This window comes from Phaseolus vulgaris, chromosome 4 (assembly GCF_051622355.1).
Source record: "Phaseolus vulgaris cultivar YP4 chromosome 4, ASM5162235v1, whole genome shotgun sequence".
NCBI classification, from domain to species: domain Eukaryota; kingdom Viridiplantae; phylum Streptophyta; class Magnoliopsida; order Fabales; family Fabaceae; genus Phaseolus; species Phaseolus vulgaris.
In genome coordinates, this window is record NC_143501.1 from 13,540,295 (window position 1) to 13,566,774 (window position 26,480).

General features: G+C 33.5%; 1 protein-coding gene across 3 annotated transcripts in view; it reads left to right on the forward strand.

Annotated features, from left to right (window-relative positions):
• The window catches only part of EMB2247 (protein EMBRYO DEFECTIVE 2247), a 37,067-nt gene extending 13,574 nt beyond the window's left edge, over nt 1-23,493 (forward strand). For 2 of the 3 annotated variants that reach the window (XM_068646254.2, XM_068646256.2), the window contains 18 exons: nt 452-527; nt 5,200-5,283; nt 5,593-5,741; nt 5,827-5,944; nt 6,046-6,162; nt 11,147-11,367; nt 12,637-12,726; nt 15,143-15,254; nt 16,322-16,432; nt 16,528-16,665; nt 19,029-19,079; nt 19,155-19,267; nt 19,372-19,525; nt 20,959-21,063; nt 21,189-21,290; nt 22,076-22,148; nt 22,275-22,441; nt 22,875-23,493. In XM_068646254.2, the coding sequence (XP_068502355.2) occupies nt 452-527; nt 5,200-5,283; nt 5,593-5,741; nt 5,827-5,944; nt 6,046-6,162; nt 11,147-11,367; nt 12,637-12,726; nt 15,143-15,254; nt 16,322-16,432; nt 16,528-16,665; nt 19,029-19,079; nt 19,155-19,267; nt 19,372-19,525; nt 20,959-21,063; nt 21,189-21,290; nt 22,076-22,148; nt 22,275-22,441; nt 22,875-23,003 (2,110 nt within the window). In that variant the 3' untranslated portion in view covers nt 23,004-23,493. Of the gene's footprint in view, nt 1-451; nt 528-3,867; nt 3,998-5,199; nt 5,284-5,592; nt 5,742-5,826; nt 5,945-6,045; nt 6,163-11,146; nt 11,368-12,636; nt 12,727-15,142; nt 15,255-16,321; nt 16,433-16,527; nt 16,666-19,028; nt 19,080-19,154; nt 19,268-19,371; nt 19,526-20,958; nt 21,064-21,188; nt 21,291-22,075; nt 22,149-22,274; nt 22,442-22,874 lie in introns of those variants that run through there. The other variant, XM_090301171.1, reaches the window with a different exon arrangement.
• The last annotated feature ends 2,987 nt before the right edge of the window (nt 23,494-26,480 follow it).

Here is a 26,480-nt window from a genome sequence, read left to right on the forward strand (position 1 = left end):
TATCCCTACATTATACTCCACCAGCTCTATAACATCCAGTATTCTCTTTCCTTCCCCATAACTAATTCTCCTCTAATCCATGGATGCACAACTTCTAAAGTGGGCCATAGATCTTGGGCCCTAGAGTATAGACCTTAATGGAATCATTGAGAACAGTTCCCTATCACCATTAGCCATTGTCTTATTTCTTTGTTTGCTTGAAAATTCAGATTATTGACATAGAAATATGCCTTAGTCTTACTTATGTCTGCTTGTGTTTGAAATGTTTATTGATCATCACACCAGAACATATGAATTAGAAATATTTAATCTTCAATGTCTATTTTAGTGACTACAGAAAGCTGGTATCATCATCTTTCCATTTTCTTTTATTTTCATACTCTATGGATGCACCTTTTTGGATTTTCAATTACTGTTAGCATTGATGGTTTAGAGATTACTTGTTTTGTAGGAGTGACTTCTTGACTGTGGCTACAACACGACCAGAGACTTTATTTGGTGATGTGGCACTAGCAGTTCATCCGGAGGTAGGATAGATTTCTTGCTGGAAGGGTTGAGTCTAGTTAAGCATGAGCAGTAAATTATGTTGTGTCATTGGTGGAACAAAATTGACCATTCATATTTCCTTTCCCTCTATGAGAAATAGAACTTTAAATTGGAATTATTTTTAACCGTCTCAGCTTGTTAATTGTTCATGAGAACGGGTGCTTGAGAGAGTAAGGTCTTAGCAGATTTTAACTGCCTTTATCTACTTGTGACATTAGCTCAAGGTGACTGAGTGGTAGAGTCACCTTCTCTCACCCATACAAATTGGGTCATCCTAGCCTTAACAACTTTCGAGACCTTATACCACTTTTGTCTAATTTGTCTACTTTGTCCTCGAAATCATGTGAATTAGGAAAACCTAGTTGTAGTTTGTTTCCTCAGAGTATCCCCAAATGAGTTGTCTCCTTTTGCTTTAGTTCACTTAGAGATTTGAGGACCGAGTTGTGTTAGATCTACTTAGGATTTCAACATTTTGTAGCTTTCATTGATGATTATTCTCTATGTACTTGGTTGTTCTTGAAGAAAAGTTGTTTTGAGTTGTTTTTCATATTTTCAATCCTTTTATAATGAAATCAAAATCAATTTTATGTTTATATTCATACTTTCTGTATTGATAAAGCTCATGAGTACCCTTCCCATTCCTTTTATATTTTCATGTCTTCCCATGGGATTCTTCATCTGATTTCTTGTGCATATATCCCTCAACAAAATGAGGTGGCAGAGGGTAAGAATTGACACCTTATTGAAACAACTCAAACTCTTTTACTTCATGATCATGTTGCTCAACAATTTTTGGGCGATATTGTTCTCACCTTAAGCTATCTCATCTATCGCATCTCTTCTTAGGTCCTCAACAATGAAATTCCTCCCTCTATTTTATTCTCTCATCAATCTCTCCACCCCTTAACTACTCTAGTCTTTGGATCTACCCATTTTGTTCACAACCTTAGTCCTAGACTTGATTAGCTGTCAGCTTAGTCTCAAATGTGTGTCTTTTTAGACTACCCTAGGTCTCAAAAAGGGTATAAATGTTTCTCACCCTCCCAACTTTGATAGCAAAAATCCTCCTGCAACCAACAACAAATTTCTGAGAAGGTAGAGGAATGAGTTCCCAAGTTCCATTATTCTGAATTGCACTCATTTCATCAAGCAAAACTTGATGGCAACCAGAATGGGCTAAAGCATCACCTACAGATTTTGGAATGGATACAAAAGAAATAGACGAAAGACAAGTATAAAAGGTTGAGACAGTTTATGGTTACTCAAATTAGTATAATGTACGTAAACCTTTATGAATGACAATGGGAAAATTAGGTTCAACTGTCAGAGTAGGAGGGAGTGGGGGGTGGTGGTTTTGGCACTATAAGAGTCATCTAGTTGATGATGGGAAGTCTGACGACGACTGTACACCTGAAGAGTTGGTGAAGGTGGTGAATCTTTAAGTGCACTGGGCACAACAAGAGGATCTCAAACAACATGAATATTAACTTGATTAGGTGGAGATACAAAGGAGAAGAAGAAGACATAAAGTAAAGGGAAGAGTCACTGTAAGTGACATTTGCTGAAATAAAATAACGGTTAAGAAAAGGTGAGAAACATTTATATCCTCTTTGTGATTGAGTGATCCCTAAAAAGTTTGACCTAGAAGATAATTTATCATGGCTAGGAATAAAATTATGAACAAAGCACGTGGATCCAAAAACTTTGGGAGGTAAGGGGTGGAGAGGGTTATGAGAAAATAAAATGGAATGGGGAATTTTGTTATCTAATATTGAAGATTACATGTAGTTAATGAGATAACGTGCACTAAGAACAACCTCACCCCAAATGCCCTGAGGAACCTCACCATGGATTAAAAGAGTATAAGTTGTTTCAACAAGATGTCTATTCTTGCGCTCAGCCACCCCATTTTGTTGAGGTGTATAAGCACATGAAGTTTGATAAAGAATATCATGAGAAACCATAAATTTTTTAAAAGAATGAGAAAGGTACTTACGTCCATTATCACTATGCAAAATTCGAATAGAAATTTCAAATTGATTTTTAATTTCATTGTAAAAGTTTTGAAATATAGAAAACAACTCAATGATTTTTCATTAAAATCACCCAAGTGCATCTTGAATAATCATTAATAAAAGTGACAATACTGAAATCCTGTATTAGACTTAATATGACTTGGTCCCCAAATGTTAGAGTGAACTAAGGAAAAGGGGAATGGAACACATTGTGAGACACTACTAGGAAAAGAACCACGAATGTGTTTTCCTAACTGACACGACTCACACGTTAAACTTCATGAATTAGACAAACTTGGAACTAGCTGCCACATTTTGGCAATACTAGGATGACCCAACCGAGCATGAATGAGAGATGAAGAATCTATAATCGTACCAACATGTGCTGAAGTCTGTAGGTGATAAAGACCATGAGACTCACATTCGGTGCCATTTATCCATCTTGAACTTCGGTCCTATAAATAAACTGAATCTTTGGTAAAAGAAATAATACAATCAAGGGAACGAGTGAGACGACTAATGGATAATAAGCTAAATGGAGACCAGGGACATAAAGAACATTATCAATAGTTAAAGAAGGAAAAAAATTAATGGTACCAAGACCATGCAATGAGACCCTAGATCTATTATCCATGGTAAGTGATACCCGTAGTAGACAGGGAAGAGAAAAAATATTTATTAACAATTATATGATCTATGACACTTGAGTCTAAAACACAAGGGCCAAGAGAAGTAGAGTGAGTGAGGCCAGCAAAAGATGTACATGTGAGTGCAACAGAAGGAGTAGAACTAAAGATCTGATGATCCTCATACCATTTGAGAAATTCATTGAAAATAGCATGCTGTCTTGATGTATCATATGAAGAAGGACCCACAATAGACGTTTGTGTGGTGGCAGTGGAAGAAACCATAGATGACAAGGGCAGATCATGTCGCTTATCAATTGGTGGCAATGATGACAATTGCGACGGAAAAATCATCTCCAACGGCGGCTCTATCAAGTCTTCGACGGCAGCTCCGACAAGATTCTTGCGGCGGCTGCGACGAGGAGGTGGTGGGGCGGCTGCTAGAAAACACTGATGAACAATGGGTTCACAAAAAAATTGAATCCTCTGATACCATATTAAAAATAAAGAAAAAGAAAAATAAGATAAATTCCCTTATGTATATTGTACACATAGGGGTTATGTTTGTATAGATAAAAACATACAAAAAAATATAGGCTAAGCCCTTTACATAAATAAAATTATCTAACAATATATATAATATCTAACAATATTTAATAATATCTAATAATATCTAACAGATTTCAACAATGCCTTCCTACATGGTGATTTTTCGAAGGAAATTTATATGGGGCAACCTCCTGAATTTGTTGCTGAGAGGGAGTCTTCTCATTGGCCACTCATCTTGACATCTCTTTTGCAATCAGTGTGGTAAGTCAAATTCTGAATTCTCCATGTGTAGGTTATTAGAAAGCTTTCATTTTACATCCTTAAGTACATTAAAGGAATCCAAGAAAAGGTTTATTGTATGAACAATAACCATACTTGCGGTAGCGGTGTGGGATACTTAGATCCACTTTTGAATATTATGTCTTATTGGTAACAACTTAATATCTTGGAAAAGCAAAACATTGAATGTGGTAGCAAGATTTAGTGTAGAAGCAGAATATAGAGTTATGGTTTCTGCCACTTGTGAACTTATTTGGCTCAAACAACATAAAGAATTGAGATTTGGAGACGTTACGCAAATGTCTCTCATTTGTGATAATCAAGTTGCCCTTCATATTGTCTCTATTATAATGTCTTTAGTCATTAGCTGTTACAAATTTGATAGTCATTAGCGGTTATAGATTCTAGGAAATTAGGATCATTGATCCTTGATTATTAGGCTTGAATTTATTGTATTTGATTCTGTAAATTGGTATAAATACATACTTTGTGGTCTACATTAGACACAACATTCAAATAGTTCATGAGAAGACTAAACCTATTAAAATAAATTGTCACTTTATTCATGAAAAGATTATATATGGAGACATTACTACTCAATTTGTTAATCCCTATGATTAGTTGGTAGATGTCTTCACCAAATCATTGCAAGGTCCTAAAATTGATTATATTTGTAACAAACTTGGTTTATATGATTTATATGCATCAGCTTGAGGGGGAGTGTTAAATGTATTTTCAATTTATGGTTCGAGGTGCATCTCTTTGTTATATATTGTACAATCTATATAATAATGTGGTCCTTGGTTGTGCTCAAATACACAAGGATTCATTCATATGAATATCGATCATATATTCTTACAATAACAAGATGCAAACCAAAACTTAATAAATGAAGAAAATTATAAAGAGTATCACTCTATACACTAATACATATCAATACTAAATGCATTAATGTGATGCATGAACTTCATGTGGTTATTCTAATAGGATACATCAAATTCCAATTCCCCCATTTAATGGATTAATTGAAACCAGGGGATTTTAATTTTTAATATGTTGAAAAAAGAAGTATATTCAATACCCTAACTTATAATCTAATTTCTTTGTACAACTTGCATAAAAAGTAATGTTTATAATTTTGTCCTTTCTAATCCTAAAATCTTGTAGTTTGCACTAAATTGCAGGATGATCGATATTCCAAGTATATTGGTATGATGGCAATTGTACCTCAAACATTTGGCCGTCATGTTCCTATCATTGATAATAAGGTATAAAAGTTGTAATTTGTTCAACCAAAGAAGTTTTAAATTATTCTTTTAGTGCTTCATTATTGTTTGTTCTAATACAACTAGTACAATCGCAACCTGATAACAGTTTGTGTTCTAATAGCTACTTTTCAATTCTAACTTGTATTTTGTGAATAATATTTTCTTGTTACAACTTTAATATTTTTCATATAATTTCTAAATATGGCTTTTTTTGCCATAAATGATTTTGCAACCAACAATATTTTAGGGACAATACTAATGTAAAATCCATGTCATTATTAATCTATATTGATTGATATTGTGTCTCAGCATGTTGATAAAGATTTTGGAACTGGAGTGTTGAAAATTAGTCCAGGACATGACCACGATGACTATTTGCTTGCTCGAAAACTTGGTCTTCCTATTCTTAATGTGATGAATAAGGATGGAACACTAAATGATGTTACTGGGTTGTACAGGTATTCCAAGAGCTATTATCTTGAAGTTATTATTTACCATAAGTTGTTTTGACTAACATGGAAATCATGTTTATAATACTACTAGTGGCCTTGATCGTTTTGAGGGTCGGAAAAAGTTATGGGCAGAGCTTGAGGAGACAGGATTAGCTGTGAAAAAGGAACCCCACACATTACGAGTTCCCAGATCTCAACGCGGTGGAGAAGTAAGAAAGCATGCTCTTAGTTGATAATTTGCATTGTATTTTCTCTTATTTGTTTCTTGTTTAAGTTTTCTAATTGGGAACTTTTTTCATTGTTGAATTAGGTGATAGAGCCACTTGTTAGTAAGCAGTGGTTTGTGAGTATGGAGCCTCTTGCTGAGAAAGCACTTCAAGCAGTTGAAAAGAGAGAACTGATTATAGTTCCAGAAAGATTTGAGAAGGTTTGCTCATTCATTGTTTTTGGATGTTAAACTATAGAGAAGAGAGATACATAGAGCTGAAACCATGTGTTTTGTTTATAATACAAGTGTTTTAGTAATATCTAGAAAACACAATCTATGCAATAAAGAGAGATTTGATATACTTTTATAATGAAGATAAGATATGAGAATAAATAAAAATGTTCCTATTGTAAATAACAAACTATTAGGATAAAAAATATTCTCGATATCTCTCCTTAGTAGGAAACAATATTTTTAGAATCTTCATATTTATTTCAGTGCATTCTCAATAGAGAAATAAAGATGATGAGAATGTAATTGGTGTGATTAATATCAATAAAATAATTCTATAGTTTTCAAGTTGGTATTAGAGTCTACCCTAGCAAGGTTTGTTGGGCATATCATGCTACTTCTCGGTCCAGTGTTCGACCACCCACGAATATCTAGTTCCACGCATTAGATGTCCATTCCCTGGCGTGGAGGGTTGTGTTTGAATCCCACATTGACTAGAGATAAGGTCAATATATAGTATATGAGTGGCAACAAACTTCACCTTACAAGTTGGTTTTGTGAGGATGAGTTGGGTATAAACTCACTTCCTAGTATGGTATCTAAGCTTCTGCACTAGAACAAGATACTCTATCCTGATTTTTGCTTCTCCAAGTCACTAGATTTTCTCCAAGAAACATACAATACGATGTAGGTTTTCTATCAATAACATAACCTGCATAGTTTGCATCAGTATAAAAATGACTCTTATCCTTAAGAATAACCCCTTTCTTGGGGTTGACTTCAAGAACTGAAGAATTTTGTGAATTGCTTGCATATCTCTTTTTCTAGGATCATGCATAAACTGACTTACTACACTGACTATGTAAGCAATGTCTAGTCTTGTGTGTGATAAACAAATAAGTTTTCCTACCAATCTTTGATATTGGGTTTTTTCATGCTCAAAATGTTCATTCCTCGGTGTGAGAGGTGTGTTCGGAATCCCACATCTACTAGGAATAAGGTTAGGTTATAATATATTAGTGTGGTGCAATCCTCATGTTAAAGCCAATTTTGTACGATTGAGTTAAGCGTGAACTACTTACTACAATGGTATCAAAATCATTCATAGCTATCCTAAGTCAATTTTTTTGGTGCTATTGTCTCACTGCTATTCAGTTTCTATTAAACCACCCATAAATATATAATCCCATGTTTAAGATGTTCATTCCTCGGTGAGTATTGTGTTGGAGATCCCACATCAATTAGGATAGATTGTATTTCTGAGATGTGTTTACAATTGAGATTACAATATGAATTTATAGATTATTTAAAAACTAATTAAGAAAAGAAATAATAGGTAATTAAAGCTATACACATCAAATCAAATCACTAAAGAATATCAAATTTGTCCTAATAAATAGAAAATGAAATCTGCACTTAATTACGAAATAATTCTCCTAATTATGCAACATTCCCCCTCAAGCTAGTGAATGTATATCTATCATTCCCAGCTTGCTAGTAAGATCATTGAACTGTTTTGTGGGAAGTCCCTTAGTAAACATATCTGCCAATTGGAGTTTTGAAGGGATGTACTCGATGGCTATAAGACCATTATCCAACTTCTCAATGAAATGTCGGTCTATCTCTACATGCTTTGTTCGATCATGTTGATCTGGATTGTGTGCAATATTGATGGCGGACTTGTTATCACACACCAAACCCAAAGGAGCTTCATATTTTATTTTGAGGTCATCAAGCATGATCTTCATTCATAATAGTTCACAAACCCCTTGAGCCATGACTCTAAATTCCGCCTCTGCATTTGATCTTGCAACTACATTTTGTTTCTTGCTCCTCCATGTCACCAAATTTCAACCAAGAACATGCAATTGCCTGTGGTGGATCTCCTATCAACAATTGATCTTGCATAATCTGCATCAGTATATACTTTCATGGATAAGTTTCTCCATTTTTTGAATAGCAATCCTTTTCTGGAGAGGCTTTTAAGTACTGAATAATTCTATTTACTGCCTGCACGTGTCTTTCTCTTGGATCATGCATAAATTGGCTAACCACACTAACTAATAGGCTATATGTGGCCTAGTGTGTGATATATAGATAAGTTTTCCCACAAGTCTTTGATATTGTGTCTTCTCCACCTTTAAATTTTCCTCATCATTCCCAATCCTATGATTTTGCTCTATTGGCACTCCTGTGGTCTTACAACCCAACTTACCAGTCTCACTGAGAAGATCAAGGATGTATTTCCTTTGAGAAATAAAGATGCCCTGTCTCGAGTTAGCAACCTATATTCCAATGAAGTACTTCAGCTTCCCAAGATCCTTCATCTCAATTGAGCAGCTAGTCTCTCCCTTAAATTTTGTTTTTCAATCTCATCATCATCTGTAATAATCATATCATCTACATAGACCAAAAGTAGAGTGAGTTTACCATTCTGAGAATGTTTTATAAACAGAGTATGGTCACCTTAGCTTTGTTGCTACCCCAAAGAAACCATAGCTTGAGTAAACCTTCCACACCAAACACTAGGTGACTGTATAAGACCATATAAGGCCTTCTTAAGTCTGCACACCTTATCCCCTTCATTGATAGCATCATAACCAGGTGGAATCTCCATGTATACTTCTTCCTCCAAGCTTCCATGTAAGAAGGCATTCTTAACATCAAATTGATGCATCTCCCAACCAAAGTGCGCTGCCAAGGAGAGAATAATTATGACTGTACTCATTTTTGCCACTGGAGCAAAAGTATCGTCATAATTGATCCCATAGGTTTGAGTGTACCCTTTTGTAACCAACCATGCCTTATATTGATTCAATGTTTCATTAGACTAATACTTAACCATGTATATCCACCAACAACCCACTGCCTTCCTATCCTTTGGTCTCTCTACAATCTCACAAGTCTCATTCTTTACTAATGCCCTCATTTCTTCATTCATGGCTCGAACAAATTCTTATCTTTTAAGGCTTCTTGTACTAATGTAGGGATTCTGATAGAATCAATAGCTGAAAAAAACTCTGGTGCTACATACAAAGTTTTTCTGTAGACACAAATTGGGATATAGGATATGTGGCACAAGATCTTTTTTCTTTTCTCAAGGCAATAGGTATATCATCTAGGTTAGTTTCATTTAAGGTGTCCTCAAGAGTCTCACAGGTATGAGTTCTTACCTCCGGTTCGGACAATTGAAGTTGTTGTTCGACCCTGCCACTTATTTGATCAATAGATTACCTTCTCAAGTTCTAGAGGGTATTAGCCTTGTTCAACTTATGACCGTATTCTATCCTTCTATTCCTATTATGACTAGTCTGCAGACTCGTGTCTTTGGTTGTCCTGCTTTTGTCCATGTTCATAGTCCTTATCGGGGTATGTTAGATCTTCGAACCATCAAATGTGTATTCGTCGGTTATGCCCCTCACAAAAAGGGGTACACATGTTATAATCCTCAGAGTCGTAAAGTTTATATTTCCAAGGATGTCACCTTCCATAAAACAGAGTCTTTCACCTATTCTAGAAGAAGCTGATGACAATTGAAGTTTCTGTTCGACCAAGACGGGTTCTTGTTGTCTTCGTTGCTGATATTGTTTCCCGAAGTATTTGTCCTCATTATTCTTCTCTGGCGTAGGGTCTCCCAGATCAGGAGCTCTAACACCAAGTTGAAAGAAATAAATGAAATGTATTTCTGATGTGATTTATAAATGTGATTACAGGCTCAATTTATAGATTGTTTACAACCTAATCAAGGAAGGAAATAATAGGTAACGAAAGCAATAAATAATGGGTGATTAAAGCCGTACTAATCAAATCAAATTACTAACAAATCTATCATAATAAATAGAGAATAAAATCGACTCTTAATTATAGAATAATTCTCCTGATTATGCAATAGCACAAATATCTTTTATACATTTTTACTATAATATTGTTATTATTATCATTGTGCATTATATTATATATTATCTTTAAGTAGATTTTTACATTTTTCTAATGCTATTATACTTTTATCATTATTCTAGTTGATTATATTTTATATTATGTTTCAAATAAGAAAAAAAAGATGTTGGACTTAATGGGAGGACCAACAATCCGAAATAGCAAGAGAGGAGTAAAAAAACTAAAGGAGTAATCTGACTCAACCCACTAATTTCTATCTTGCGTTGCCCAATCTATTTAATGGACAGGAGAAAGGAAATGGGAAGATGGTGATATTAGGACTACAAGAAAGAATTCTTGGAGGAGAGGGGACTCTCGTATTTGTTGTTCCTTTCATTTTATTCAATAAAAACCTTTTATTACTTCTCTTTTGCAAAAAAATTGGTTCCTAACTGTACTTTACTCTTCAATAGACATTTCATGGATAGGTAAATTAGCCTATTCCATTAATTGGTGTACAAAATCTTACAATTGCGCCAGACAGCCGAACTCACTTGGATTCAAACAACGATAAGATGCATTTTGACTTGGTGGAGTCTTAGAAATAGTCCTTGACACATAAGATTATGTATGTTTCCACCTTCACTGAAATTCATCAGGCATGAGAATTTGGTACACTTGGTACACTGTGTCATCTAATCACATGGACTGGCCAGTCCATGCCCTAGTTTTATCAGAATAAGTGTCGCTTCGTGTAACATGTTGTTTGTTCCTATGATTGTCACATGAAGATCATGATCCAGCTGTTCTGGCGGAGGCTGATCAAATTGCTCAAAACCCAATGCTCACCCTGTGTACAGATCCTTCTCTTTTCATGACACTTATATCTAAACCAAGGTTTAGCCTTGACAATAGCGGTTTTCTTTGATGTCAACCAGCCACTCAGATTTATGTCTAGCCTCATTCCCTCTTGTGCACCTCTTTCATTTTGGTATTACAATTTAGACAGTACTATACCCTCTTCCCTGTGTACTTTGTCTTGTTATAAATTGTTTCTGAACAAATAAATAATACAGAGTAATTATGTTCATGGCAGATTTACAACCATTGGCTCTCCAACATTAAGGATTGGTGTATAAGCAGACAACTATGGTGGGGACACAGGATACCTGTATGGTACATTGCTGGAAAAGACAATGAAGAGGAATATATAGTTGCTAGAAATGCTAAGGAAGCACTTGAGAAAGCTAACAAGAGATATGGGAAGGATGTAGAAATATATCAAGATCCTGATGTTCTTGATACTTGGTTTTCTAGGTAGTTTATTTCATATTTCTCTTTCAATTTTAGATGCATCTGCGTGACTTTCTTTTTGTACATAGTAGAAATGAGAATGCTGTCATGTATCTAACTTGTGTTTGTAAATGTATCTAGGCATCCATTTAGCAGTATATAATGTGTTGGGATTGACTGTATGGCATGCCATTTTTTATTTATGCTGCTAAACATGTTTTGTCCTGTACTTGGTAGATAGATTCTCACATTTCTTTTGTATTTTCCTCTTTGTTCTTTTTTGTGCTCCATATTTGTGCCTTTTATCCTCTCCCCCACACTCACACACACACCACATGCATTGAATTTTTTCCATTTCCTCACCAATTACAGATAGCTTCAGTCTACGGAGTCCTCTCTTTCTTCATTCCTTCTTTGGAAATGGCAATTTTTCTGATAAGAAAAAAAGCAACAAACAGAAATAGAGTGCAGAAAAGATAAAAGGCACAGGAAAAAAGAGAGCAAAATACTCTCACATAGTTAGAGCATGACACTATGGACTTCCATTTCTATTTCCAAATTCTCCATAAGATCTCCCCCATTTCCTCTTTTCTCCATATAACAAATTTCAAACAGCGTGTTCCCTATTTCCTCTTTAGTAATTTCAGTAATGTTTTTAATGGTGTTTCTAAATATCCATGTTGAGGGATTGCGCATCTTTGCACCTTTTATTTCTTCTTTTTCTTTGTTTATTCCAAATATGCTCCCATCTCTTTGTAAACTTTTCTTTTCATGTTTGTATATTATTAAAAATATCTTCATGTCTTTGTAAATTTTTCCTTTTGGGGTAAAGTTGTTCTAGAATTATGTATTCATGTGGTCTGTTCTAAGCTTTGAAGTTGGACATTACTTGTGCTCATGAGATTACAGACTTTGAAACGGGTGAAAAAACAAATGCTCTGTTTCTTTTTGGAAGAATTACTGAAAACTTTTGGAAGGATTTTTTATATAGGCACTCATAACCTAGATATTAAAGTATAAAATAAATAATATTTTTTATGTTCTTTGAGATTTTTCATCATGACAATCATTGGTCTTCTATGAAGCATTTCGCTTGGTATTTTTTCCTTTGAGTTCCAATTTTCTAAGCTATCATGTGTTAGCTAATTGTGTTGTAGTTGCTCAAATCGTTTGATGAATTTATTTTTATTTTATCTTACTTTTGGGCAAATCTTAAACCTGATTTTACTGGACGTTGATTTCTTGTGATTTTTCTGTCAATTGTTTGAACTGACTATAAACTCATTTTATCAGCGCGCTTTGGCCTTTTAGTACCCTTGGATGGCCAGATATATGTGCAGAGGATTTTAAGCGATTCTATCCTACTACAATGCTTGAAACTGGGTATGTGCTTCTGATTCTTAATGACAGTAAAGATTTTATTAGACTCAGAAAAATTGAAGAACAAACAGTGTGTTCCCCTCTGCAGAATATAGTGATGATACAATTTAGCCTGGAAACCGGCTATTATGCAATAAATACTATCTTGCAGCTGGGCTAAGTATTTATGCATAAGATAGTTTTAATTACTCTAAAAGATTATTTTTAACTATACATAATCTAATTTTAAGGTAATCAAATTTGCATCTTGAGCTTAAGATCATGTGTCAACAATCTCCCTCTCGGTATGTAATCTTGCATTGCATCAAGGACATGATTTTGGTTTCTTGCATCAGATTGCCATTTTAGATCGCAACTTCCGTGGGAGCAACATTCCACGTGGCGGTCCTCACGAACCTCTTGTGGCTTTCCTCCATTTATTTTATTGGGTTGGGTTACATGATGCAATTTTATAACCTGAAACATAAGCCCGAGTTTTTATTGCTTCAAAGCCCAATTACATAACCGCACACACCCCATTTCCAATCTTACTCAATTATGAGTTTCAAGTTAGATATAATGATTTTGTGTGCATATATGAATTCCATAAGTTTTTGGAGGATCTTACTTTCTGTCTTACGATCTCATGATTTATGATCTATACTTGAGTAAGGTTTTGACTACCTGGATTTTAGCTTATGAAGAAGTTTATTTCATTTTTCTTCTCATAAAAGCACTTCGGAAAAACTAGCGAGGCAGACCTTATTATAATCTAGGTATTGCAATGGTCATAAGGATGTGGCAGACCTTATATATATTATAGGTATTGCATTTGTTTTGCAAATCTTCAAATTTGGTATGAATCTAGTTTGATTCACAACACATTAAAGTTCCATGATATTTCGATATAAAGAGAGAAGTATGTTAGTGTTAAACACCCTATTCCCACTAAAATCCTTCTTCATGGAAAAGGGTTATTTAAGTCATCCATTTCTCTTTAGTAGAGGAATATAGTTTCGACTTTTCTTAGGAAAAAGGAATGCCACATCAAGGTAATGATCACTAAATCTTCATTATCCATAATACACAAAATTTAGAGTCATTTGACCTTATCCTTCCACCATCAATGTGGTTTTATCCTTACTGTCCCTTCAAAATCCTCCAAATGTACTGAATCCACTACATATAGTCGCGGCCATCAAACTGATAGGGGCCCACTACATTTGGAAGATCATTAAGATTCAAAGGAATAAATATCACCACAAACATTTGGTCTTGAGAGTCAATGATCACGAATTTGATCCTTGTTGAGTCAAGACGTGTTGGCTACACAAGTTGATACTAGTGGTGGTGCATGATGATGTAGACAAACAATTCTAGGAAGAAGAGGGAATGCCAATCTGAATGTATTGAATTATGAGAAAGATACAAGGAATTACAAATTGAGTATGATCTAAAAAACAACCTTACAACATCCTTTTTAACATAGAAAACTACAACTGTTCAACAAAAAAGCAGAAAAAACAGAGTGACTAGCTATAAGGTTTTGTCCTGTAACACATGACAGCATGTAGTGACTCACCGGTTTGGGGCATACCTTTATGGTCCACCATTGACGTCAAATGGCAATAGTGGCAGAATGGACAGTGGCGGTGGGGGATGTTGATGTGGAAGTGGAAATAGAGATCTCAAGGTCGAGAGCTCAAATACCAACTTGAACTATATAAAAAAGTAAATAATTATTTTATTGATTACAATCACTTCACTTACATCCTCGTCACCTCCATTTGTAACTATTAAGAATGAAGAAAATACACTCATAGGGGTGTTTATTTATAGATGAAAATAATAACAGAACAATATAAGCTATGGGCTAAGCCCGTTACATTCAACAATATCAATTAAACTCTCTAAATAGGAAACAAAAGTATGCTTTAATGAATAGGAAAATTGTTAAGATATTGTTCTCCTAATTACTAAGGAGATTTTCAGAATATATGAATTATAATAATCCTCTATTTACAATAGTGACTCGTGCTTGTATGAAATTTCTATTACAACCTTGTGCGTAATGTTTTACTCTACTTCATTTTATATTTAATTATGATTTTTGTCTTAGAAATTCATGATAATTATGATTTTGGTTCCCAAAATTTTAAAAAGAATCTTTTTAGGTCCTTAAAATTGAAAAAATATATGGTTTTAGTCCCTAGACAAAAGATTTGGAAGACTAAAATAACATTTTTAGGATTTTTAAGATTTAGGGTTTGTAAAATTGTTAGTGCTTAGGGATTAATTTTATTTTTTTAAAATTTGAACCAAAACAAAATTACTCCAAATTTCAAGGTCTAAAAGCATAATTAAATCTATAGTCTATTTCCCTACTATTTATTTCCTTGTGTAATTTTGTGAAGTGATGCTACTTTTTACATATTGACAGGCATGACATATTGTTCTTTTGGGTGGCAAGAATGGTGATGATGGGGATTGAATTCACCGGAAAGGTTCCATTTTCTTATGTTTATTTGCATGGACTCATCAGGGATTCACAGGTGATTTCAAGTTATACATGTATTTTAGGTTCAAACTTTTTCCACCCTACAATTGCTTGAGCAATTCCATAACATTGCAGAACACCATGCATTTTGGAACAAGTTGTTCCATAATCAGGAGAATTATGCTGTAATTAAGTGCAGATTCCATTCTATATTTATTAGGACAGATTTGTTAGGGATTTGATTTTATTTTATTTGTACAGGTTTAAACACCCATTATTTCTGGCTTTCATTATTATTTCTTTCCTGAATTAGGTTATAAAAGAATTTATAAATAGAGACTGTAATCACATTTGTAAGATACATCAGAAATACATTTCATCTATTTCTTTCAACTCAAGCTTTCCAGAAGGCTTCCCCAAAAAAGGAAAATAATTACAGAAGTAGAGTCTTCCAGATCGAGAGCTCTAATACCAAGTTGAAAGAAATAGATGAAATGTATTTCTGAGATATATTTACAATTGTGATTACAGTCTGAATTTATAGACTATTTACGACCTAATTAAGGAAAGAAATAATAGGTAATTAAAACTATACAAATCAAATCAAATCACTAAAAGATATTAAATTTATCCTAATAAATAGAGAACGAAATCTGCACTTAATTATGGAATAATTCTCCTGATTATGCAACAATATATAAGTTGGAAATTATTACTTTCTTAACTGCATTTGGAAGTAAAATAAGGAAGCCCAAGCATACAAACCTTTCTTAATTGCATATCATCATATCTATGTATTATTCTAATATAGAAATCTAGCCCATGCGATAGCTAGAAAGTCTATTAGAGTATGAAAAATTAGAAATTGATAATTCTTATTTTTTTTTCAAAGAACATAACTAGTGACATACTCAGTTATGTAAGTGTTAGGTCTTTTAAATATTTTCTACTAAATCATTCTGTAAACATAGATGGGTTTTGAACTTATGAAATTTAAGGTGTATAAAAAAATTTAGCTTTTACATTTTTTGATTTAGGGCTTGTACTTGTATTGGTGATTTACACTGCTTCTAACCTATGCATGTGTATAAACTGATTAGGTAACGATTGTATTATTTTCAGGGCAGAAAAATGTCTAAAACATTGGGAAATGTAGTGGACCCCCTTGACACTATCAAAGAATTTGGGACAGATGCTTTACGTTTCACACTAGCTTTAGGCACAGCTGGCCAGGTTTCTTTTGCTGTATTCTAATTGTAAACCATTGTTTATTCCCTGAAAAATTTGACTATCTTAGATGCAGACTGGATGCTGTTTTTCTCTTCTAGGACCTTAATTTGTCGACTGAGCGGTTGACCTCCAACAAAGCCTTCACAAACAAATTGTGGAATGCTGGCAAATTTATATTGCAGAACCTGCCTAATGAGAATGATGCTTCTGCTTGGGAAAAAATATTGTCTTATAAGGTAGGGACAGTTACCCCTCTCCCCTCTTTTTAATGACTTGTACATGTTTAGAAGGAATGCACCCCATTTAGCACTTTGTAAATTCCCTCTTTCTTATTTCATTACTTTTTATCAAAATCTTATGTTCAACTTTTTTTCTTTTTAGATAAAAGAAATTAAGATGGGGAGAAAATTACAAAGGGAAAGGAAGATAAGGAATACTCCAAAGCACAAAAAAAAAGAGAAAAATGAATGTAAAATCAACTAGTTGCATCAAACTTTTGCATATGTTGAACATTGTAACAAAAGTTAGCCTCTTCTACCTAAAATTAAGAATTGAATCAGAGACCTTGGACACCCAACATTCAACAAAATTTTTTAATAAGGAATTTGACAAGGAGTCTGCTGGGTTTCGAGCTTTCACTACTATGTTACACACATTAAGGAAAAAGTCTGATGGATCTTACAAACTTGAAAAATGCCATTGGTAATTAATTTATTAAGCACCATGGCCAAATAAAAGATGTGTGACCTATGACAAACCTTCTGATATCCATACCAAGAAGAAAACCTGAATAACTAATGTGAATTGTGGATTAAAAGTTTTGCTCAAAAGCACTTTAGGAATTTCGTATTGTTTAAGTTGCGAAAAAAGTTATAGTTATACCGAGCAACATTATCTTGCATGCTAAAAACTTATGTGGGAAAAAAAGATGCGTAGATATCATAAGGGTACAAGGGAAACTTGTGGTCCTCTTGGAAGTAGACATAAGAATTGTTTCCTAGCTTCGAACAAAGCAAGACTTAAATGATATTGTAAATACTAGATTATTAGAATAGCAAACATTTACACTAAAGAGTTTCCTTAAGGAAAATTTCATGATCTTGTAGGCAAGTTGAGAATGATTGATATTCATTTAACGACTTGAGGGAGAGTGTTGTAAACAACAAATTATAATATATCCATAGTGATTAGGAAAAATATCTATAGAATTTTTCAATTTAGTTCAAATACTTTTTATTTCCTTATTTTAAAGAATTTGAGTATTTCAAATAGGAATGATGAAAATGTAATTAGTGTGATTGTTATCAATAAAATGATTCTTTCTTTCCTTACATAGTTCAAGTAATGGTGTATATCTTTTGAAAACCGTGAAGTGAATACTTAAGAACTAGAATAGGTTGCTAGAAACCTTTTGGAAAAACAATCATCAAACCCTTCATTTATATAAATCATAAATCAATACAAAGGGAGAGAATCCCTTGATTATAGGGATGTTGCAATCTAATGTTAAATGAAAATATAAAGGTAATGATATTGTAAGAGTAATGTTAAATCAAATATCACAAAACTCTGCAAATTTTGGTCGAATCTCATTCAATCGGTCATGGTGCCACTGTGTGAGGAGACTCTTTTCTGTACCTTAGGATTCAACCACAGTATCACTGTTAGAGATTCCATATTGACTAGAGATAAGGTCAATTCATAGTATATAAATGGGTGCAAACCTCTCCTTAGAAGCCGGTTTTGTAAGATTGAGTTAGGCTTAAAGTCCACTTTTAAATATGGTATCATAGTCATTTATAGCTTATCCTAGCGAGAATTTGTTGGACTTATCGTGCCACCCACTATCGGGTCATTATCGAAATATCCATGAATATATAGTTTCATGCACGAGTTAGCGGATCTTAGAGTGAGGGGAGTGTATTGGAGACCCACATTGACTAGAGATAAGGTTAATTCATGGTATATAAATGGGTGCAAACCTCACATCACAAACCGGTTTTGTAAGGTTGAGTTAGGCTTAAAGTCCCCTTCTTAAAATTAGAACTATATTTGAATTTAGAATTAAGTAATTAACTCATGAACCTTATTGCAAATGATATGTCAAGTCTAGTAATGGTAAGGTAATTCAGCTTTTTCAGGAGTGTTTGGTATTCTTGGATCTAAGAATGGCTTCCCTTCTAATCTGGAACAAGTTTGGTGTGGCTAGCTTAAGAATTATACTTGTTGCTGAAAAGCTTGAATAAGAATTGTCTTCAAGCCCTTTATTTATATAAACAAAAGGAGAGAATCCCTTGATTATGATACAACCTAACATTAAATGAAAAGATAAAAAGGGTAATGTTGTAAGAATAATACTAAATCAAATCCCAAACAAATCTTCATTGACTCTCAACATGAATATAAGTAGCTCTCTAGGCGTGTGAAAGCAAAGCAAATCATAAATTACCACAGTTAGTATGATAAATAGTTTGCGTGACACTTATCATTTTAATACAAGATGTTTATTTATATTGGTATTGCAGTTACTTCTAGTTTGGTGATGTTTACTTAACACTCAACATATTGTCTTACTAGGACTCTTTTTTGTTGTGTTCAGTTTGACAATGAAGGCACTGTGGTTAATCTTCCTTTACCTGAGTGTTGGGTGGTAAGGAGGTTTTGTTTTTACATTTTATATGTTGATAATGTTGCTTGGTTGTGATAATCTTGATTCAATTTTTAGGTGTCAAAACTTCACTTGCTCATTGAATCTGTCACTGCAAGCTATGACAAATTTTACTTTGGAGAAGTGGGACGAGAAACATATGACTTCTTTTGGGCTGATTTTGCTGATTGGTATGTTGCTTTCATACTAGTAGTACTATGTATTTTTGTTTCTATTGGTCATAGTTGTGGGTCTTTGTATTAATTTTGAGTAATAATGCTCTTTGATCTTTTAGGTACATTGAGGCTAGTAAAGGGCGTCTTTACCACTCTGGAGTTGGAGACAACTCTGTTGCTTCAGTGGCACAGGCTGTTCTGTTATATACTTTTGAGAACATACTCAAAGTTTTGCATCCTTTCATGCCATTTGTAACTGAGGAGTTGTGGCAGGTAAAGTTGATGCATTAGTTGAATCCCCTAATTGTGTATTGAGGACATAGGGTTATGCATTTATAAATAAGAAAAAAATAGAGATATGAGTAAGCTCCTTACGTCTAACACTCTCACTCAAGTTGGTGCATATAAATGTACCAAACTTGTTACAAATATAATCAATTCTACGTTCCCGTAATAATTTACTAAAAACATCTATTTCGAATTAAAAAACTCATTCTTTATATCTCTAGATACAATATTTTCTCAATTAAAATGACAATCAATCTCAATATGTTTGGTCATTTAATGAGATAGACAAGATTTGAGCTAATATGAAAAGCAAATTGATTGTCACATAAAAGTTGAAAGCAAAAGTTGGAATGCAATTTCTGAGTATCTCTACAAATGAGATTATAGTATAAATGTATAGACTATTTACAACCTAATTAAGGAAATAAATAATAGGTAATTAAAGTGATACAAATCAAATTTCCAAAAGATATCAAATTTGTCCTATTAAATAGAGAATGTAGAATAGCTATTCTTTCCTTGGAGAGGCTTTTAAGTACTGAATAATTCTATTTACTGCTTGCAAGTGTCTTTCTCTTGGATAATGGATGAATTGGCTAACCACACTAACTGCATAGGCTATGTCTGGCTTAATGTGTGATAGGTAGATGAGCTTTCCCACAAATCTTTGATATTGTGTCTTCTCCACCCTTGGGCTTTTCTCATCATTCCCAATCTTATGATTTTGCTCTATTGGCACTCTAGTGGTCTTACAATCCAACTTACCAGTCTCTTAGAGGAGATCAAGGATGTATTTCCTTTGAGAAATAAAGATTCCCGGTCTAGAGTAAGCAACCTCTATCCCAAGGAAAAACTTCAACTTCCAAATCAAACACGAGGTGACTGTTTCAGACTATACTTAAGTCTACACACCTTTTTCCCTTAATCAGTGACACCATAACCAGGTGGAATCTCTGTGTACACTTCTTCCTCCAAGCTTCCATTCAAGAAGGCATTTTTAACCTCCTGACTGTATTCATTTTTGCCTCTGGAGCAAAAGTCTCCTCTGTAAAAGTTCAGTTTGCTAGAAGTTTGGTTCCTAATTACCTCAACTTTTGATTAATAAATAAAGATAATAGTGATATAACACACACTCAGCAAATATAAGGAAAACATATTTGTGAGAGTATCCATGGGGTTTGTGTATCATATGTTAAATGCATATGGTATCTAGGAAGCAGTACTCACTAATTCTTTGCCTATATGGAGACTCAGCATAAGAAAGAAAGCAATTTCTACTCCTGCAATTCCATCCAATCTCCGTATTTTCTTTCTCTTTGTGTACCTGCCTTAAATTCAGCAGTATTCTATCTCAATATTTATTCAAGTGATTATAAGATGGAAATTTTATCATGTTTTTTTTTTCTTTTTGTCAATAGGCACTCCCTAACCGGAAACATGCTCTTATTGTATCACCTTGGCCAGAGACTCAACTTCCAAGAGACACCAGCTCTATAAAAAAGTTTGAAAATTTGCAGGCTTTGGTTAGTTGATATCTTTTTATTCTTCTCTTATCCTTTTCATATTTCTTTGGAACATGATTCATTTACATAGTCATATTTTTGGTGAGTTCATATCTTTTTATCGGTTTTTTTTTTTTTTTTTTTAGGTTAGAGCTATCAGGAATGCTCGGGCAGAATATGTTGTTGAGCCGGCAAAACGTATATCAGCATCTGTAGTTGCAAACAATGAAGTTATAGACTATATTGCTGTAAGTGTGATTAATCCTCATTTCTCTACCTCCAATATTTAAGAAAATGAATACGAATTGCAATTTTATTTATCATCATCTGATTCTTTTCTTTATTTTAATGTATAAATCATAAGTATGCGTTTGATTTAGATTTTGTTAGATATAAGGAGAAGGAGAAATCAAGATTGGTAGAATATTAATGAGTTAATTAGTTGCCTATGTTAGATATAAATAGGTCTTAGAGAAAAAAATTAAATGTAAAGAGGTTTTCATTATTTCAAGCCAGTGAAAACAGTGAGCAAATGGAGCAGGTTTTAGAAGCTGCATTTTGGATACAAGTGTGCCCATACATATAACAAATTAACAAAAAGGACAGCTGGAACAACAAACGATAGAATAAAAGAAAAAGTAATATTTTTCCTATTATACGGTATTATTCTCTAATAATAAGGAAGAAAGATAGGAGATGGGATGTTCATTTTATAGATTGAGCATTAGCTCTTTGTGAAAGGAGAAATCCTTAGTGAAGAGGAAACCCTTAGAGGAGAGAGTTTTCTCCTTTTTTTCATTGTGTTCAATAAAATTCTTTCTTTTCTAACTCTTTCCAATTCTTGGTTCCTAACCTTTTTGTCTTGACCTTTTCTTCTTTCCATCTATCTGCTTAAAAACTGACCTGCCCCATATTTGGAGGAAACATTTCATTCCTGGGCAACATGGGAACTGTCATCTTGATGAGTTCATAGATTTTCTCCTCTGCTCTTGTTCTTGAGATATACTAATGTGATGTATCTTATTTTCATCAGGAAGAACGAGAGGTTCTAGCTCTTCTCTCTCGGCTAGATTTACAAAATCTGGAATTCACAGATTCTTCTCCAGGCATGATACTGAACTTTGCACTCCATAGTTGAAAATTGAATTTGTATAATTTTTTCATGTCAATTGTTTATTGTCTCTAAATAAGTACTGGTGGCTGAAGCAATGTCATGTAATAATATTTTTCAGGAAATGCAGATCAGTCAGTTCATGTTGTGGCTGGAGAGGGACTAGAGGCGTATCTCCCTCTGGCCGATATGGTTGATATTTCTGCAGAAGTTGAACGACTTTCAAAGCGTCTTTCCAAGATGCAGAAGGAGTACGATGCGTTAAAATCTAAACTCAATTCTCCTCAAGTATGAAACAATATATTTCTTTCCCTCATTATTTTAATGTGCACAAACCCTTGTTTCATGACCTATTTATGCTGTTCAAGTATCAAAATCAGATGATATAGGTAGTTACGAAATGATTCTAAACAAAGTGAGCATAGGGAGCAAATTAGTGTTCCAAATTTTATAACACTATTTTTTAAGTATTCCAGATTTTTTTAACACTATTTTTAAGATAATATAAAATCTAAGATCAAGTGTTTGGATATCAGAAAAGAACTTGGAGTATTTTGAAGTATCCAAATCTCACATTGAGTAATACAATAAAGTATAAGGATGACTTTTTCAATATTAGTTAAAATAAACTACTGAAGTGTTTGTATAAAATTATTCTGACATGTATGCACAAAAGTACACGAGTGTTTGCCAAATTTCTTATTGCTGTGTCTTGCTACAGTTTGTAAAGAAGGCACCGGAAGACGTGGTCCTCGGGGTGCAAGAAAAAGCCACAGAAGCAGAAGAGAAGATCAATTTAACAAAGAAACGACTTGAATTCCTGAGAACTAACGTTGTAGTGTCACAATAGAACGTTACAGCCATCGATTAATGTCCTTCATGTCCAATTTCATGCCTTGTTATGGACAATCAACATCTCATCATCTGTCTTATGTTGCATTACACGCTAATCTTAGCAACAAAAGTCGCAGTCTCTCTACTTGGCATCTAGAATCTATGAAGCTCGGATACTGCAAAAATGGTGCCGTTTGCTAGATGTGGATCTTCTTTAACAAAAACAATCCACAAAGAATTCTGTCACCACCAGATGAGCTGATGTAAATGTAAGGTATTGGCGGTTGCCAAATATCCATTGACCTCAAATATTTGATTTTGGATACTAGAAAGAAAGCATCTTTTCAAAGTGCAGGGCTCATACATACTATATTGTTAATGAACAGCTTCTTGGAATTTTTCAACAGTTTTGTGAGAAAGTAATACCTTTTAGTGCAAACATTTATGTTCAGATTACCTCAGATACAAAATTCAATATATGCTGCTCCGTTGAGCTGTCGCTTTCAGATTTGGTTTTTGTTCTTAGAAATTTTAGAGTTTATATGGGAGTAACTGAGCAACTTCGTCGTCAATTCAGCAGAGGACAAAAATACAATTTTGTTCAGGAAACTTGGACATTAATTAGCCAGACAGAAGAAAAGAAACAACTGAACGCAAAGATATTTCTTTTAGTATCTTCTTCGTAAAAAATGTTCGTAATCTTAAGATATATTTAAAATAAACTTAAAAATGTGTTAATTATAATTAGTTAGATATTCTATGATTAACACATTTTTTTAATTTCCTTTAAATATATCTTAAAGGTTAATGCACATAAATTTACTTAATCTTAAGGTATATTTGAAATAAACTTAAAAAGTATGTTAATTATAAAATTTGACGTATGTACAAAAAGTTCTAAGTATTTATAGCTAAGAAACAATTTGACATTTTGGATATGAAAATCTATTTTGAATTATGTAATAAAAAATTATTGCATACATCTTGTTAGTTTATAATTTAAGTGATTTTGTTAGTTTATAAAAATGTTATTTCATTTATTATTACTATTTTTTATGCATTTATTCAACCAAACCATCAAAATATTTCAATTTATTTACGTTACTATTTCATAATCTCAACAAGTAAACCTAAAGCAAAAACCAGCAATAAGCCATTGGACAGACATTGGCATATGTGGCATTTTCATCATTCATGGCTCACCACAAACAATGTCCAGTGAGGGGAGTTTACCAACTCGAATAGATTGGAACATCAAATATCGCACAGCTAAGAGTAGATGTTAATTTAGACTCCAAGGAGCATTTCAAACCTAATGGCACATACAATTGTAGTATGATTATGTGATTGGAGCTTGTGTTAACCTTGCCAATGTCATAAGCAAAAGATAACATAAATATTTTTGGGAGATGGAGGGATAAATTCCCTTACAATGACAAGGAGGCAATGTAATCTTTTATAACCAAAATTATCACAACTTTTCTTGGATTTATTTATCTTTTAAAACTATTTTGAGTGTAAGATAGGTTCTTGTTTTTAATTTACTCTAGTGCTTTTGGTAGGTTTCTTTTGTGTGTCATCTATTTTTTTTTGTACTTTCATTCTTGTCTGACACTTCTTGAATTTCATTTTAGTCATGTTTAAGTATATTTTTGAACTTTGAGTTTTTCCTTTTCAAATTAGTTTTTTTATGATTTTGTTTCAAATTGTAGTATGATTATGTGATTGGAGCTTGTGTTAACCTTGCCAATGTCATAAGCAAAAGATAACATAAATATTTTTGGGAGATGGAGGGATAAATTCCCTTACAATGACAAGGAGGCAATGTAATCTTTTATAACCAAAATTATCACAACTTTTCTTGGATTTATTTATCTTTTAAAACTATTTTGAGTGTAAGATAGGTTCTTGTTTTTAATTTACTCTAGTGCTTTTGGTAGGTTTCTTTTGTGTGTCATCTATTTTTTTTTGTACTTTCATTCTTGTCTGACACTTCTTGAATTTCATTTTAGTCATGTTTAAGTATATTTTTGAACTTTGAGTTTTTCCTTTTCAAATTAGTTTTTTTATGATTTTGTTTCTTGAAATCTTGAAGAAGGATGTGAACATTCTTTGAAGAAAGTTGAGGCAACTTTCAGCTGCATTTTTTATGTTTTATTATGACTTTTAGAGTGTCATCAAAGGAGAAGAAGAGACTCCAAAGGGAGCTTGGTTGAAATTCAAAACACACCAAAGATTGCACAAAAATATCAAGAAGAGTGAAAGATTTGAGTTGGTTATACCATAAAACATTTGAGTTATTTTTGGGCATTTAATTTTCTATCTTGTAAAGTGTCCGTTAAAATGTCTCTTAGGCAATCCCATTGAACAATTTCTTAGTTTTCCCATTTATTCTATAAGTTGTCAATTGGCTCTAAATGTCAAATGCACTTCTATTAAAAAAAACATTTAGTTTCATTTCACTTGTATTTAATTGCTTTTACTATTTTTATTGTTTTCTTTATTAATTGTTGTTGTTTTTAGGTCTTCGTGGTATCTAAGGTAAACTTGGACTAGGAAAGACTTGGTACTTAACCAATTGTTGTGATTCACCTTTCTTTCCTGGGAGTCTACTTAGAGCTAGTCTCTCTTAGAACCTTTAGGTGACAACCACCAAAAATATTTGTTTTTGTAAACTTCTTGTTTCCTTTTTGAAAACATTATAAAAATATCTTTGTGAAAACTAGTTCATAGGGGAGTTGGGAAATAGGAAAAAGATGAGCTTAGAGAAGAGATTCAGAATACAAAGAAAGAGATTATTGAGCTGAAAGAGATGTTTTCTCAATTTTTTATTTCCCAAGAGAGAAAAAGAGAAAGGTCTAGGAGTAGGCGTGGGGAGGGTTCTTATAGAAGAAGGAGCAACACTCATTATCTTCTAGAGAATACGAGAATAATAGCCACCATAACTTAGACAACTATCAACAACAACCTAGTCAACATAGACCTAGAACTCATCATTCACATAGAGAGCCTAGGGTTGACCTTCCTCCTTCTATGGCAGGTAGAAGAGTATCTCAATTGGGAGATGAAGGTGGAGCAACTTTTTGAATGCCACCAAATTGATCAAGAAAGGAGAGTGTCCCTAGCTACCTTGAGCTTTCAGGGACCAACCATGTATTGGTGGACTTTCTTAATAAAGACCTTAGGTTTCATAATAACCCTCTTATCCAATACTGAAATGAGTTTAGATTTGTCTTGAGAAAAAGACATATCTTCTCTTATTATGATAGGGAGTTGATGTATAGACTCCAAAATCTATAATAGAAAAATATGATTGTGGAAGAGTATAGACAGAGAATGGAGTTGTTGATGATGAGGGTGGGTATCAGGAAAGAACTTAGGATAATTATGGCTAGATTCCATAGTGGTCTTAACTTGGAGATTGGGGATAGAGTTGAACTTCTGACTTATAATGAATTGAATGATATTGTTCAATTATACATTAGGGTAGAGG